Genomic DNA, 15,451 nt, shown 5'->3' on the forward strand with positions numbered 1-15,451 from the left:
ACTGCCAAGGCTTAATGATTTTGGATTCTGCAGAGATAATCTAGCAATAAATGTCCCTTGAACTCTCTAATGTTGTAATTTTTACTGAAATGAATTTTTTAAAATACAGACATGTAATTTTAATATGCAAAAATTGCATACTGTCTAGGATTAAATTGTAATGGCTTGTTTTTTGAAGAGTATCTTAGGCTTCCATGCATTTCAGTGGGATTTAGTGGTTAACCATCATTTTAGAACATGATGGTAGAATATTCCACTCTTCAATAAGTTATTCAGATTTCACAACTGAAGTTGCTACCAACTGATTTCAAACAGAAATTTTTAGCAGAAATTAAGTAGAACATTAAACTTTTCTTAACACAGGAATTGGAAATTTGCCTGACTGAAAAATTGAATTTTCTGCCCACCATTTATTTTGCCACATATTAATAAAGACACCATGTGGGAGAAGAACCTTGTAAGACAACATGAACTCCAAAAACTTTTTCCCACTCAGTGTCATTTTAGGTTTTGTGCAGTTGTATTTATGTATTTGTGTACCATGTTTAATCTGTTATTGCAATAAACCCACCTTTTTCCCTACAGAATGTCACACCCTACTCTCTGACAATTTTTCACATAAAGAGATGACCACTTTAACAAATTGAATAATGTCTCAAAATTGGCATTAAACAGAAGATGTAGTGTTTGAGGTAATATAACTATATCGTACCTTATTATCAAAAGTGGTGACGGAAAATTCCTTTTTATAAATATACACCCATATATATTTGTCAGTTAGTTGCTGGATATTTACTGCTACGTATTTGTGAGACAATCAGAATTTAATGAGAATCTACCATGCTAGAAAGAATCAATTCTTATATGGTTATGGTTCCTATATCCTTCTGACAGGTCTTCCCAAAAAACATTAGGGAAAAGTAAAATCCAGAGGAGCATGATCACTCTAATTTCACACTTAGATATCAGAAATATATTGGCTCCAACAAAGGTAAGAAATGCAAATCTGTCATCAAGCCACATAATTAAAGGTCTTCTTCAATGCAGTCTTGCTATGTTTATTCAATGAATCATAATGAATTGCAAGATATACAGTACAACTAAATCCTCATTGATTCATAATAACAACTTTCAATTGTTAAATAAGTCTGTTACTGAATACATCATCAATTATAAATAAAAAATGCAGCAGTTTTCTATTTCTTTTGCTTTAAAAATAAATTCCTTTTTGTATTTTTATTATATGTTTTTATTCAGTTGGTGGTTAACATAGAAAATCTCTGTGAAAGTTATGTTTGCTGGTATATGCACGTGTTCAAGTGAATAGTTTGAATTTTCATTTTTCTTTTGTATTTTAAAGTCTTGCACAAACAATTAATTAATCCTCACAACATCCCTGTGGGGGAGGTAGGTACTTCGGCTGTATTTAAAAAAAAAAAAAAAAAAAAAAAAAAACTCAAGAGAAATTCACTTTGTTTCACTGATTCAGCAAAGCCAAAACAGTAACAAGGCAGATGTACTTCTCGCTCTGGTTTCAGTCATGAAAATATACTTCCTCTCACCAGTTTCAGTAGCTTCTGTAAAACTTCTAAAATATTCCATATGAATATCACACCTTGGTCTTTGTCAACTGAGCAAGATATTTTTCATGAGAAATTAGAAGGATACAGTAATTATCCTGTACATAGGTAAATTTCATTGAATAATGACCTCATTCCCCAGATAAATACTAACAAGCAGCCTTCTTGCATGAAATATTTGAGAATATTTAAAAATTTAACCATTACAAGGATAGAAATGTATTAGATAAATAATATATTTTAACAATAAAACTACATGTAATGGTTACATGGCTTTAAAAAGTCAATGACTGTATTCCTTTGGCCAATTCAAAAGCACATGTGCTGATGTATCTACCTTACATATTTTAAAGAAAAATATGCTAATATATAGTTTTATTGATTTGCTAGTAAAATTTTATATTGGATATACTCATCCTCTGTCATGGTAGGTGGGGGTTGACATAAAAAGCACATTGACAGCAGAATGTTTTTATATAAATTGCATGCACATTCTTATTTCTTACTTGTTTATCAAAGGAACAAATATTTTCACTATTAAAAAAAAAAGACTCATTTACAAGACAAAGTGAAGCTTGCTCTAGCTCCATGCCAGTATAAACGATTTGCAACTGATTACATCCATCAAGTTTAATATAAAGCATAGTAATCTGAAAAGAGTAATCAGATGGAACAAGATTTAATAACATACAAACCAAAGTTAATGTTTCTCTGATTGTTTCCATTAACTGCATAGCTATCCCAATTATTATTTTTATGTGTACATTATGTAACTTAATAGTAGAAAAGTTAAAAATATACAATACACTCAGTACATTAAATAGAGGACTGTATTGACCAGAAGGTTATACATTATTGCTGATTTTTGGAACTTTTTTCTTCTTTTTTAAAACATAGTCAACTATATATCGATTAGAAAGAACGCTTTATGTATTTAAATTTTCATTATCCTGTCAGTACGTCCCCTCTGAAATCTAGGTGCATTCAAAAATAAATAAAATTATATTTTGTTGAAACACCCCTTCACCACTAGCACTTTTAATATTACAGAAAAGCACATAATGCAACAACTTCCTTGAGAGCAAATCTTATCTTTCTTCACATAAAATCCAAAGCCCATAAGACAATGAGCAGAGTAGTAGGAATGGCAGGGAAAAACTGCCATGTAAGTGCAAGAGCAATCTCTGGTAACCTTCTAAATGGGTAACACCCAATACGTATTTCGAACATAAACCTGGAATAGTGACAGTTTATTTCCCTTTTATTTATCCAGTTATTGCAGCACATATAAACCAGTAAGCCTCATTGTATTTTATACACAACTAAACAACTCAAAATGAGGAGACACGAAGTTGGCTTATAAAATTATGTTTTCATCCTGTCAATTTTAAAAGTACGCTTTCTTGCAAAAACTCCTTTGAGAATTCAAGCATTTGAAGAAAAGGCCATGTGTATATAGTGTCATAAGAATTTTTTTAATCTCATCCTAAAGTGGGTATAACGGGTTATGGACAAATAAAAAAACAATTAAAATTGGCATGGGATGGGTAGTTTGAAAAAGACAATTTTTGTGTTTTACACATTCACTGAACAAAATAGATGCATGGCAAACTGACGCTTTTAAACTGGAAGATGTTATGGAAAAATAATGAGGCAACAGAAATAAACATGAATTCTTCATTGCTGAGTTTTTGGTAATTGGCTGATTTAACTTAAGGGCAATTTTAAGACCAAAGCAGAGAACTATTGTATTAGAATGTAAAGATTCCCCCACTTGCAGACAATAGGGTTTTTCTTATTAATATCTGAAGAGTTGACACTGACCCTGAAGCTCTCATTGTTAGTAGGATGCTGTTAGTAGTAGTAGTTGCAAACATTTGGGTTTGCCAGTAACAACTCACAATTTGTGCATAGTTGAGTCTTCGAAACTGAGCAAATTTGCTCTCAAAATCTCGCCAGCGCTTGCTGAGCTGTATCAGGGTTGGCTCCACTGCTTTTGCAGCCCCATCCTTAGACAAGCGTTCAGCCTGCCTGTGCACCGCATTCAGATCTTCCTTCTTCTTCTCCAATTCTCCATCAATCTCCTAGTGAGCAAAACCAATACAGGGCCCAGGACAGTTAGCTAACTAGATCAATCAACTGAAAATTAGCAAAACACTTCTGTCAGAAATTCCATTTCCATTTTATTGTTACAATTAAAATTTACAGCTATTTCATGTCTTATTTTACATTTAAACAAAACAAAAATAACTGAAATTGAAGAACCTTCTTGGAGATTGGCTGTAGAGATACTAACAGCTAGTACGCAATGAAAACTAGTTAGCAAAAGCCAACAGTTTCCAATTCCAGATTCTTGCTAGTACCCTGTGATGGGCAATTGGAGAAATTCTTTTCCCAATAAGGGTCAGCATATTCAGGACAAATAGCGTTTGGACAGCTTACAAATATATGATTTGACTCTTCAATATGTTACTTAACTCCTATTTTACTCTGTGGGAAACTCAACAGAGAATGAAGCAAAGAAAGACGATGCAAAATAAACTAGGAAAACCTTTGACAGTATGTAAATAAATCTATAGAGTTTGACAGTGACATATGAATATGTTCTGATGAAAATGAATGTGCTAACATGAGATAGAGGTCATCCATATATCGGTAAGTCATTTGTTCATCTGGAACAAAGATACATAAAATCAATTACAATTTTTACTAGAAAACATTTGATGCTTCTTAATACATTGCACACTTTCCATATTATTGATAAAAAATTTTATTTAGCGTGTTTCAAATTATTTATCTATAACATTCTATATAACAAACAAATACAAGATATAGTACAACAAAGAAATGTCAGTTTGAACACAGTTTGTTTTACTATAAATAGCAATAAAGAACTGAACTGATAATATTCTGTATCTATTGGATTATTTGTTGCAATTGTTGTCTGTTAAATTCATAAACTATCACTCAAAAAGATGTACCATTGCCATCCCCAAACAACATTACCTTTAGCTTCTGCTCATCTTTGTGGTCTGGTAGACTGGCTAACTTTTTCTCAATGTCATCCAGCCATGTCATTAGGTCATCAGCCTGCCTCTTGTACTGATACCATTGGTGAGAAATCTCTAAAGCCTTTTTTCTTCTTTGAGATCTCAAGTCCTGTTCACAGTGCAGACATTATTAGAATATGAATTAAAGGCTTATAAAATATGAATTGGTATGTGTGCACACTGACGGGGAAAAAAGTGCACAAGGCCACTATTTTTTTTTTATTAAACCTTGACATTTAAATCAAGTATATATGTATCACAACACAGTATATTTTCTTCAGTTTAACAGCATATAAGTAACTGAACACAGCATATTTTCATCAGCTGAACAGACTATTTTTTCTTTTAAAGGAGGTTACCTAATTCAGAGTTGTTCACATGTTGAATAAGCCACTGAGACAGTCACCAATATTCACAGAAGTTAAGACTCTTATATAAATGTCAATATTTTATATAAAACACTTTGCTCAGAATACTTACTGGACAGATGGAAACACAGCCCACTTAGTATCTAGCCATAAGTGGGCTTCCTGTGTTTTGTGATGTCCTGTGAAATTCTATCCTGCATGCAAACTCTGTAGCTATTCACATGAAAATAATTGCAATGCAAAAATGTATGCAAAGGCAGGTTTTCTTTTTCTAAATTAAATACCATTTACATAACAAATGCCTTGTGTTTATGACTCAGTTTTATAAAAGTATTAAAACTTCTCTTCAAGAGGAAGGTAAGAAAATGTTATTTTATTTCATATAAATATTATTAAATATACTCCATTTGCATTTTCTTTAACTGCTTAACTTTGCTCATACAGAATTCAGAAAATATTTTCATTACTGTAACTTCTTATTAAGTAGTAAATTAAAAAATTACTGGTACATTTTATATAAAAATACTCAGATGAATATGCCTCAGCCATTCTTGAATTTTATTCGACAAGGTTGAATGCCTTAACTGAGTCACCCAAAGGAGAATCAATCACTCTATTCCATAAAAACAGCCAGTAAGGATCTGGTCAATGGCATAGTTCTAGAAATACTTTTCTTGTTTCTTCTCCATAAAAATTATGAATTACTTCCATTTAAACGGAAAAAAGACACACCTAGGAGATTTCAAGTTTCTTTTAAACGAGGATAAAACAATGGTATATTCCAGCTATTCTTTTACTGAATTCAAACAGATCTGCAAAACTGTAAAAATTAGGATGAAATCCACAGGAAAGGAAAGATGCTGCTTGAAGAAAAGTAATACTAAAATGTAACCATGCCATGTTCCCCAAGCCAAGAACAACTTAATCAAAATTTGCAGAAGAAAGAAAAAATTCTGCTTGCCAATAAGATGAAAAAGTCTTCTATAGTTGCCAGAGCCTACAGCTCCAGGTAGGTGACCAGGGTGACTTTCCAACTGTAAGATTCTTTCTTTCCTCACTTTTTTTTTTTTTTTCCCCTGGAAAGATGACTCTCCCAATTATGACTATTAGCTTGTCCAAGTAGGTCTCACTGTGGATGTTTCTTGGAACAGTATCATACAGTTATACCTCCAGGAGTGCGGTAACACAGAATTTTGACATATGACTTTGGTTTTCAGCCTCTTAGCTGCTAGGTCTAATGGTACTACCACCTGCCCTATTCTAAAGAGGCTGGAGCCACTTTTCCCGCTAAAGAACATAGCATGTAAATCTTTTACTAAAGGATAAACCAACTTATTCATTGCCAGAAGTATGTTACACAACTGAAAATATGTTTGTGAGAATTGATTCTAACCAAGGTCTTGGACTGCTGTTGGAGAAACACAAAACATGAATAACATGTTAAAAAAGCAATTATTATCAAAGAAATCATTGTTGTCCAACTGGCAATCACATGGTTGTGGACTGAGGACACTGAGACAGTACTTGTTAAGCTGGAGATTTAAAATGTCTTTTCCAAGGCATCAGGAAAAGTATATAAGAAAATATACGTTTATAGCCAAATAATTTTAAATTACTCATGTCTAAATAGTAATGAAGATTCATTTAACAGTACAACACCCTGAAATGAAGAAAAAAATGGGTTTAGTAGCATGTGCTTATAATTGTAGCTCCTATACCTTGAGAGCATTATGTTTAGTCTGCAACAGCTGTTGTTTTATCTTTATTTCCTCCCGTTTTCTCTCATCTGTGATTCTCTTTTGAAGCGTGTCACCTCTTTGCAGCAGTTCTTTCACTGTGCTCTCATCATCTTCACTCTGATTTAAAAAAAGAAAAAAACAAACCCAAGAATAACGGGCATTTTAATCTTATTATTACTTAAGTACTAGGAGATACAGATGTATAAAACTACACTTCCTCTGCTAAGGTGAACATCTAACAGCTACTTGCAGTTCTATACTGAAGACGGAATAACTTTCAGTTGCTTTCTACAACACATGTAGACACTTGAGGGGTACAAATAAAACAGCACTTGAAAACCTACAGCTGTTTGATATTAGATTTTACACAGCACCCAGGAAAACAGGATGAAAGCTTTAAAGGCAAAAAGGCAAAATATATTTTACTTTAAAACAGAAGGAACAGACACGTCTAAAATATTCTAAATCACTCTCAGTAGTCACTGAATTTGCCAGTACACTAGGAGGCCAAGTAATTCCTGACCATTGTACGTATCATCACAGTGCAACACAGCTATTCTGGCAGGGAAAATGACACCACTAAGTACTTTTTAGATAGAAGCTGAATCTATGCCACAGCTTCTGGGAGTGTATCTTTCGAACCACACTACACATTTTACATAAAGAAAGGGAACAAAATATGCTCAAGTAGTGGAAACTGTCCCGTCAAACTTGATTCACTTCAAATTTTCCACTGCAGTAAATACTACCTTAGATTTTACTTTTCCTGCATTAAAAAAAAAAAAGAAAAAAAAAAGAAAAGAAAAAAAGTCCTGTAAAGATTCCTTTCAGCATTGATCTAAAATAGCTATCTTTGAAGAATTCCTTAAAAGGAAAAGAATATTGACTCTTTATATTGCTTGTAAAGAAATATATATTTGATCTTGCTGTGGACTCACAAAGAAAGGGTCCTAAAGACGAATCTCTGTTATTGCCCAACCAAGAAACATCATCCCTCTGAAAATCACTCTGGAGAAAACACACTACAGTGGTAACAGTAGCAAAGCACAGCAGTATTTTACTCCTCTCTTTTTTTCTCCCCCCGCCCACCCCCAATATGGATAAACAGTTTTACTACTTGCAAAGAGCAAGCATGAGTAATAAAGCTTACCACAGCCACAAAACCTGTTTACAATAAATGGTATAATCAGATTGGTTAGGAATTTAATTGGCTAGTGGCATTTCTTTCAATGATCATTGCCTAGCATTTGTTTTAGTCAATGTCTTCTTTTACTATATTGCCCATTTAGATACATCATTCTAAGCTTTCTTGGTCTTTGTACTGCTACAGAGATTTTAATATTCATTCCCTATTCTGTAATATTGTTGGTACTAGTATAGGACTCGTAGATAATATTCCTGGTTTATTTTGTGTTTTCACAAGGGTCGAAAAATGTTTTTCTTATAAACTAACAATGAACTTATCACTAAAACTTTTAGTTAATGCTAACTTGTGACTTTTGATTTTATAATATATTAGCACAATAAAATTTTGTCCAAGTCATATCTAAAGATTCTAACAGAAATATGGAAGTTTCTAATTTTCACTCAGTTTTTTTCATCTCTCTGCCTACTTCACTCAGACTTCCATTTCAACCAAATTACCATATCTTTACTGAAGTCCTCCTCTTTCAGATTCACCCCCTGCTGAATTTCATCCTCCAGTGGTTCAAGCATTTTTTGTATATCGGAGTCAAATTGCTCCAATTCCTTCAAAGGAATGAAGGGCTAAAATGGGAGAAATACAAAGATTGTTTATTTAAATCACACACTTAATAGTTTTATTAGAAACACAGATGAAAAGAGACATCTGTTCTCCCCCCATTGCTAAAACAATGGTAGACTTTCCATCATGTGGAAAAATATCTACACCATACAACTCAAAGTATCCAAAGATACAAGTGAAGATAGCTATTTAATAATACTGTAGAATTTGCATATAAGAAAACATAAGAATTCTATGGTGAGTGAAAATGGAAAAAAAAAATGGTATTCTCTCATTTGTGTGTAAGAACAGGTTCACATAAACAGTGTAACATAACGATTTGTCTAAAAAATTAAATGTTGACACTATTTGGCTATATCTGGTTTGTCAGAAATTACACAGCAACAAGCAATCCATTCAGATCAAAAACCACGTACTACTACCAACTGAGAAAAATTTCATGATAATTTGTTTCAGCATTTTGAAATCATTGCTCTTTCACAAAGAATAGCAAAAATGTCAGGTGAATTATACAAAAGACAGATAATCTTTGTGTAAGATATTCCCCTGGCAATATTTTGTAACATATTAAAAAAATGAACAAAACTTCATTAAAAGAGCTTGTGTTTTAAGAAAGCCTCAAGAAAAATGCAGGACCACAAAACCCTCAACCAAACAAAATAGGCACAATTTCTCCAAAATTAATCACAGTATAATTATGGTGCTTTAGCTTAGCGTTCAGTTCTAAACTCTAAAACAAGTGCCACTTATTAACAACAATACACTATCCTTTATCTACATGATACCCTAGTGCCTGTGGATAGTTCAATGTACAATATGCAATATATTTATTAAGTGCATTGCAAAGGATCAACAGAGAAAGCTTTCTTCTTTCAAAGCTTTAAACACAAGAACAAGCAACAAATTCTTGATGATTCTTGCATAAAATTTAGATTTAAAGGTAGTTAATGCTTTATGATGTTCTAGGAACTCTCGGACATACAACTCTCGGCATGCTAAAGACACAAGCACATTATATTCTAATCAGTTCTCCTTTACTCTTCCCTCCAGTACAATTGGTATTTATTATAAAGCAAAAATTTGTAATGAAGATGGTAACAATCAAAGTTAATCAGTTAAAACAAGAGAGACTGGACATCAACTGTAATCTGTGCTCAGCTGTTCCACAGATGACCTGGGACAATTAGGGTAAAAATGCCCTAATTGTATCTGGTTGATTGTTTTAATGACAAAGAATTTGCGCACTTACGAACATTCATGGAAATACAATAATGTATGATATTGATAGAGAATAATACTGTGCTTGCAAATTTTCATCAAGAAGCCCAGCATTACACTCAGCAGGCACTTCAACTGAGGTAGAAATAGTAGCAAGTAGTACGCAGTAATTTCTTCTCAAATGCTCTGAAGGATATCTTCAAAAGTACTTAAATCTCACTAAAAGACAAATCAACTATAAAACTGGAATATAAAATTACTCATCTCTAACAAATGTTTTAAAAAAAATAGCAAAAAGGAAAATGGAAGGAGAAATACTAAATGAAATTCCAATAACTGAATGAGGTTTAAAGACACTTGAAAACACTTGAAAAGGTTAAATCTCATTTTAGTACACTATGATAATTTTGTTATCTCGGGACACAACAACTGTGTACTACCATTTACTGACATCACAGGTCATTTCTTATTACTTCATTGTTGTACTGATAATTGTTATTATTTGAAAAAAATATAGATAATTTGAAAATAGATGAGAACTGATTGAAAATAGATTATGAGAGCTTACTATCCTCTTGAACTGATTTTTTAATCTATTATTCACTGAGTGAATAATTTCACCTCAGTAGGAAAAAAAACCCAAAACACTTAGGAAGCATATCATCACCCCAAAAGAATAATAATCCTTGAGCCCATGAAGCTGAAATAATGACAAAGGGAAGTACAGTTACCTACATTATACAGGTGGACGAAATGAGGCACCCAGCAATTTAGTCCTTTTTCCAAATGCATACAGTGAGTCAGTAGAAGTGCCAAGAATTCAGACAAGCTTTTGCCTCTCTATCTTATGCAATACCTATTAAATATAGATATCGTTTGTGAATCATACCCTAGCTGTCCATTCCCTAAGGTCCTGGAAAAGCTCCCCTAACTTCTAATTTACCATTAAAATTACGAGCTGTAGTAATTCCTCTCATCTTGCTAGGTACATGGTGTATAAAGCTTCGTGAGGTGCTGCCATTCCAGCTCATCTTGCCTATACAATCATAAATGGGAGAACACCTGAGAGAGAAGGCTGCCAGGTGGAAGGAGTTTGCAGGCTGTGCTCTGAAGACACTTCACCTTGAGAAGCATCTTTTTCCCCTTCTTTTGAGTGAGCCCACAACACGCAATGCAAACAGCAAACCCACGATAAACCACCTTCAGGCAGTCCCATTTTTTCCTAAGACAAGCAATAATTTCACACAACCCTATCAAAGGCTGCATCAGCCCTGTGTGCTTACAGCGCTGGGGAAGTGCAAGGTAAAACTGAGAAGGAAATCCAGACTGCAGATAACAGATGTTCAGAATAAAAAAACATCATGCAACACAGTCATTCGGGCCTTGCGCCAAGATGTTCTCTGTCTACAGTTTGTACTTGTGTAAGAAGTGAAAAGCACACTTGGAACGGCTGAAGGACTACTGATGGCCAAGAGAAGAAAAAAGATGACCTTTATTCATAGGACATATTCTATTCCGTTCAAATACCCATAAAGAATGTGCTGGTTACGCAGGGTATTGAGCCCTGCATAAACCCCAAACAACTCATGGAAAGCATGTGTCTTTGCTTATGCTTTTTGCAAAGCTTTTTTCCTGCTCTGCCAGTGACCCTCTGTGCATTTATTTCCCGTGCTATTACAGTAGCCAGCAAAAATAGTTAAGATAAGGATCCATGCACTCCCATTATCCTATATACCAACTTGCATGGCTGCCTGCTTTAATCTGCTGAATAGCTCTCCGCAATAAAGGCAGCAAATACAGTGGAGAAAGTAGGTGGCTTATGTCCCTCCTCATTCCAATTCAGAAGTCATAACTTGGCTAAAAATTACCTAATCATACTGAATTCAGATTCAGTAGTCATACTAGTTGTACAGATGAGTAGCTGAAGTATAATTGATATAATCTGTGTATATATAGCTGTCTCTATCTCAAACCTTGGTGAGTCACAGCCTCATAGGAAAAGACTGAGTGCATTTAATGAAAAATTAGTCCTCAAAAGTCAATCTATATAAAAAAAGGCTACTCGTATTTTGATAAGATTAAGAATCTTACCAATTCCTAGATGTTGTCCATTCTTCATAAGTTAATGAAGTAATCGTTACGTTCATATAAAGTCATCGAATACTTTTAATTGTGAAACAGTGAAAAAAGACCTTAATGCCAAAACCCCCAAACCTTCACACTTTTAAAAAAAGAAAATTCTTAGGATCTACATTTTTGTCCTTTAAAAGCTTAGGTTTGGGAGAAACTGCAGCCCGCTATGTCGTTGTAATTGTGCACCTTATATAAATACCATTTTGTATGCATCTCCATATGGAAGCAAGTCCTCCTACCTTTCCACTCTTAATTCTTTGTGATATAGTTGCAAATCGCTGGTTGAGCTCTGACAGTTTAGGCTCTATTACTTTCCTGCAGTGATCTCCACGGTTTGTCATCAAGTCTACCGCCTGGTCACGCACAGAGTCCACCTTTGGGTGCATATCATTCAGCTCAGCCTTTAAGCGCTACAGTCCGTGAGCAAGAGACAGGGCTTGAAGTTAGTAATAAATGCAAAGAGAGAGAAAGAGAGAGAGAGAGAGAAAGTGTGCAAAGGAATAGGGAGCAAAACCACAAAGCAAATTCAGATAATTATGCATGAGTGTGTAAATCCAGTAGAAATACATTAGATAACATTCCTACTCATAGCCCTCAAATTTATAGCAGGAATGTATCTACATGTCTGGTTTAATATCTCCTAGAGCAAATTAATGGTGAACATTATTTCTAGCCAGGTTCTTATCTGCAATAATACAATCCTCAGCATATTTCAGGATACGCTAAATTATTTTACGTTCCTAAAGCTAGGAAGAGCTGCTAATTCATGTATTATGGAACTGGATGTGTAGTTGTTGCTTTCATTACTGTTCAGGCCCATAGATGAGGTAGGGAAAAATGACCAGATGAAAACCAGTGGGAATTTTTTCTGTAAATCTATCACAGATTACAAAAAAATGAGGGCAAATACCTTCTTCCTCTGCAATAGTAATCTTAACAGTAGATGCCAGTATGGGCAGAGGCCGAAAAAGATAGCCAGGATTCGGGAATCATAAACACGGTTGGGCATTAAGAATTACATTTCACTGTCTGTACGAAATGCCTTTGTGCAGTACAAGTATATACACCTCTAATGATGGCAAAGATAATTGTACTTTGTACCTGATGGTGGCAAAATTGTTCATTCAACTACAAAAGTCTGTCCCGCAATCCTGCTGAGATCAATTGAGAGCACTGATTTATGCTCTGCCTTGGAATTTGTAAAGTTTTGCTTTAGTAAATGGTATCATTATGTTAGTGTCAGCAATACAATTCTGATTTTGATTTGCAAGCTGTTCCTCAGATAGTATGTACTGACCGTGGAGTTCAACACAAATTAAAACTTCACACTGATTTCAGAAGAAAAAAAAAAATCCATACAGATAATAATTTGAAGTTGGTTAACCTTAACAAAGAAGGTATTTTAAATGAGATACTTTCAAATTCACATTTATCTTGAAAGTTAATTTTTCATCAGTTGGTCAAATGATGCAATGGGCCAAATAAAACCTCCTGGTTGATATGCTAACCCATTATTATACACCTTGTTCACCATATAATATTCTTGTCTGTGGTGTTGGTCTGGCAGCAATGCAAACAGTGTTTATAGAATTAAAACAATCATATGACAGAGACATCAAATGCAGATACCATAGATATCAGAAAAGTATCACAGAAAAGCAATTAAAAATGAAGAACACAGAAAAAAAAGGATTTTGTTCAACCAGATGTTTTAAGGAGTTTTTTTCCAGCAAACACAGGTTTAATAAGCTGCTGTTCTACTCACCAGGAAGTCCCTAAGACTTATAATAACATATCTGGTTTTACTTCTGCAGGGATTTAACTTTTCTAACGCAGTGCAAATTTATTAAGTAATCTACAAGCTGCCAGAGGGTAGCTTTATCACAGAAAAAAGAATGTTAATCAATTTGTGACACCTTTCAAAATACGCTAGTTTTGACACAGTCCTTTTAAGAATAAAATTAATGCTTTCCAGAAAATCGCATTTTTTTACCTTAAGAATTTCCTCTTTTTGCTGGGGTTTTTGTTTATCTGATTCATCCAACAGTATTTCAGCACGATACATCCAAGTTGTGACATTAGCTACATTCTGATCAAAAGCCTCCATGTGCTTTTGATATTCCTGTATGTGGAAAAGGTAAATACTGCATACAAAAAAAGTAATCAGAACTGAAATAATAGCAGTAATTATGCCAACGGTGGCAAACATGCATACATTATGAAATTAAACTTCTTTATTTTACACAGTAACTGCTTCTTTCATGAAGGCTAGAATGTGTTGTTTGTTTGCTCTCACTTTATAAGTTTCTTTAAAAAGACATTCTAGGAAAGAGAGAAGGTTCCAAAGTGACAGGCAGGAGGGTGATAAAGTCACAGCGAGACACGGGTGTCTGCAGCTCAGCCAGGCTGCTGAGAGGAACAGGAGGGTGACAGCCAGACCTACTGGAGGTGGAAAGAAGAGTTTCCCAAGAACCAGGTACAGAACTCATTTTGGAAAGGCACTGAGCTGATTGAAACTCAGACGGTAACAAGGATGCACTTGCAAAGTCACAGTCAAGAACGGGAGCTTTGTATCCAAAAGTCGTATTTACATTTCATCTCACTTCTCTGCTTTGGGACTGCTTTTTAAAAAGCTATTCTAGTTGATATTCTGAGAAATCTTTTTTTCTCTCCTCATTTTAAAAACATTTTGTCTTTTCGGTGAGCTCACTAGAATGAGACCTCTGCATATCCACACGATACATATGCATACCACACACCTGAGATCAAAGATTTTAATAGTCCTTTTGGCCCCCGCATGTATGTACCTTTATTTGACACTGTTCTAAAATCAGTAAAAGACCAACTCCCTCTCTCATACCTTTTATCATGGGTTCTAGTAAATATTAACCAAAGAATCCAAAGCAGAGAAAGTAGAGGAATATAACTATACCAGTCAATAAACTCCATTATGTTTCTTACAATCAGTTCCACGTTGAAGCTGAGCACCTACATCATACTGAATGAAAAGCTTAAGTTTTCCAGACAGAATAAACACAACCAGATGCTTTCAGTTGTATACTGCACACAGCCGAAGCAGCCCCGTAGTGATGCTGTATATCCGTCGCAGAAGCACTCGTCATGTCGCCACACAGGCTCTAGTGGAGCTCCAACACATCAAGCTTGGAAAAGTCATGATAAAGGCTAGCACACCCTTGAGAACCACCCCAGTTTCTCCAGGTTGAAACTGCATTCCCATGCTCTCACCAACAGAAACAGCGTACAAGATTTCAAGAAGCATTCTGGCAGCCCAGAGGTTAAGACCCTTCTGTGTTTAAGGGTTCAAGCTGTCATCTCTTCATGACAGAATGAATTTTAAGGGAGAACATAGTTATGTGACTATCGGCAGTTCGAAGCAGCTGGGGCTGAGGCTTCTAAATCTGTATTAAATGTGTATTAGGGATTTTACTTTCGACTGGGCTTAATCTGGTCCCCTTAATTATCCTCATCAAAACATGCACTATAAAGCTATCCAAGGGAGCATCGTGTAGTTCTGGAAGACCAAATCATAGTCCTTGAGCACATCAGGTGTGCACCCTGAGCAGAGCTGCTGATTTAG

General features: G+C 34.7%; 1 protein-coding gene across 1 annotated transcript in view; it reads right to left on the bottom strand.

Moving 5' to 3' along the window:
- Nucleotides 1-15,451, bottom strand: part of DMD (dystrophin) — a 1,006,632-nt gene that overhangs the window by 670,337 nt on the left and 320,844 nt on the right. Inside the window, exons 35-40 of the mRNA XM_010571327.1 lie at nt 13,847-13,975; nt 12,093-12,263; nt 8,382-8,504; nt 6,717-6,854; nt 4,587-4,739; nt 3,482-3,664 (exon numbers count right to left, since the gene is read on the bottom strand). Of these exons, the coding sequence (XP_010569629.1) occupies nt 3,482-3,664; nt 4,587-4,739; nt 6,717-6,854; nt 8,382-8,504; nt 12,093-12,263; nt 13,847-13,975 (897 nt within the window). The remainder of the gene's footprint in view (nt 1-3,481; nt 3,665-4,586; nt 4,740-6,716; nt 6,855-8,381; nt 8,505-12,092; nt 12,264-13,846; nt 13,976-15,451) is intronic.

This window comes from Haliaeetus leucocephalus, unplaced genomic scaffold (assembly GCF_000737465.1).
Source record: "Haliaeetus leucocephalus isolate CR32 unplaced genomic scaffold, Haliaeetus_leucocephalus-4.0 Scaffold317, whole genome shotgun sequence".
NCBI classification, from domain to species: domain Eukaryota; kingdom Metazoa; phylum Chordata; class Aves; order Accipitriformes; family Accipitridae; genus Haliaeetus; species Haliaeetus leucocephalus.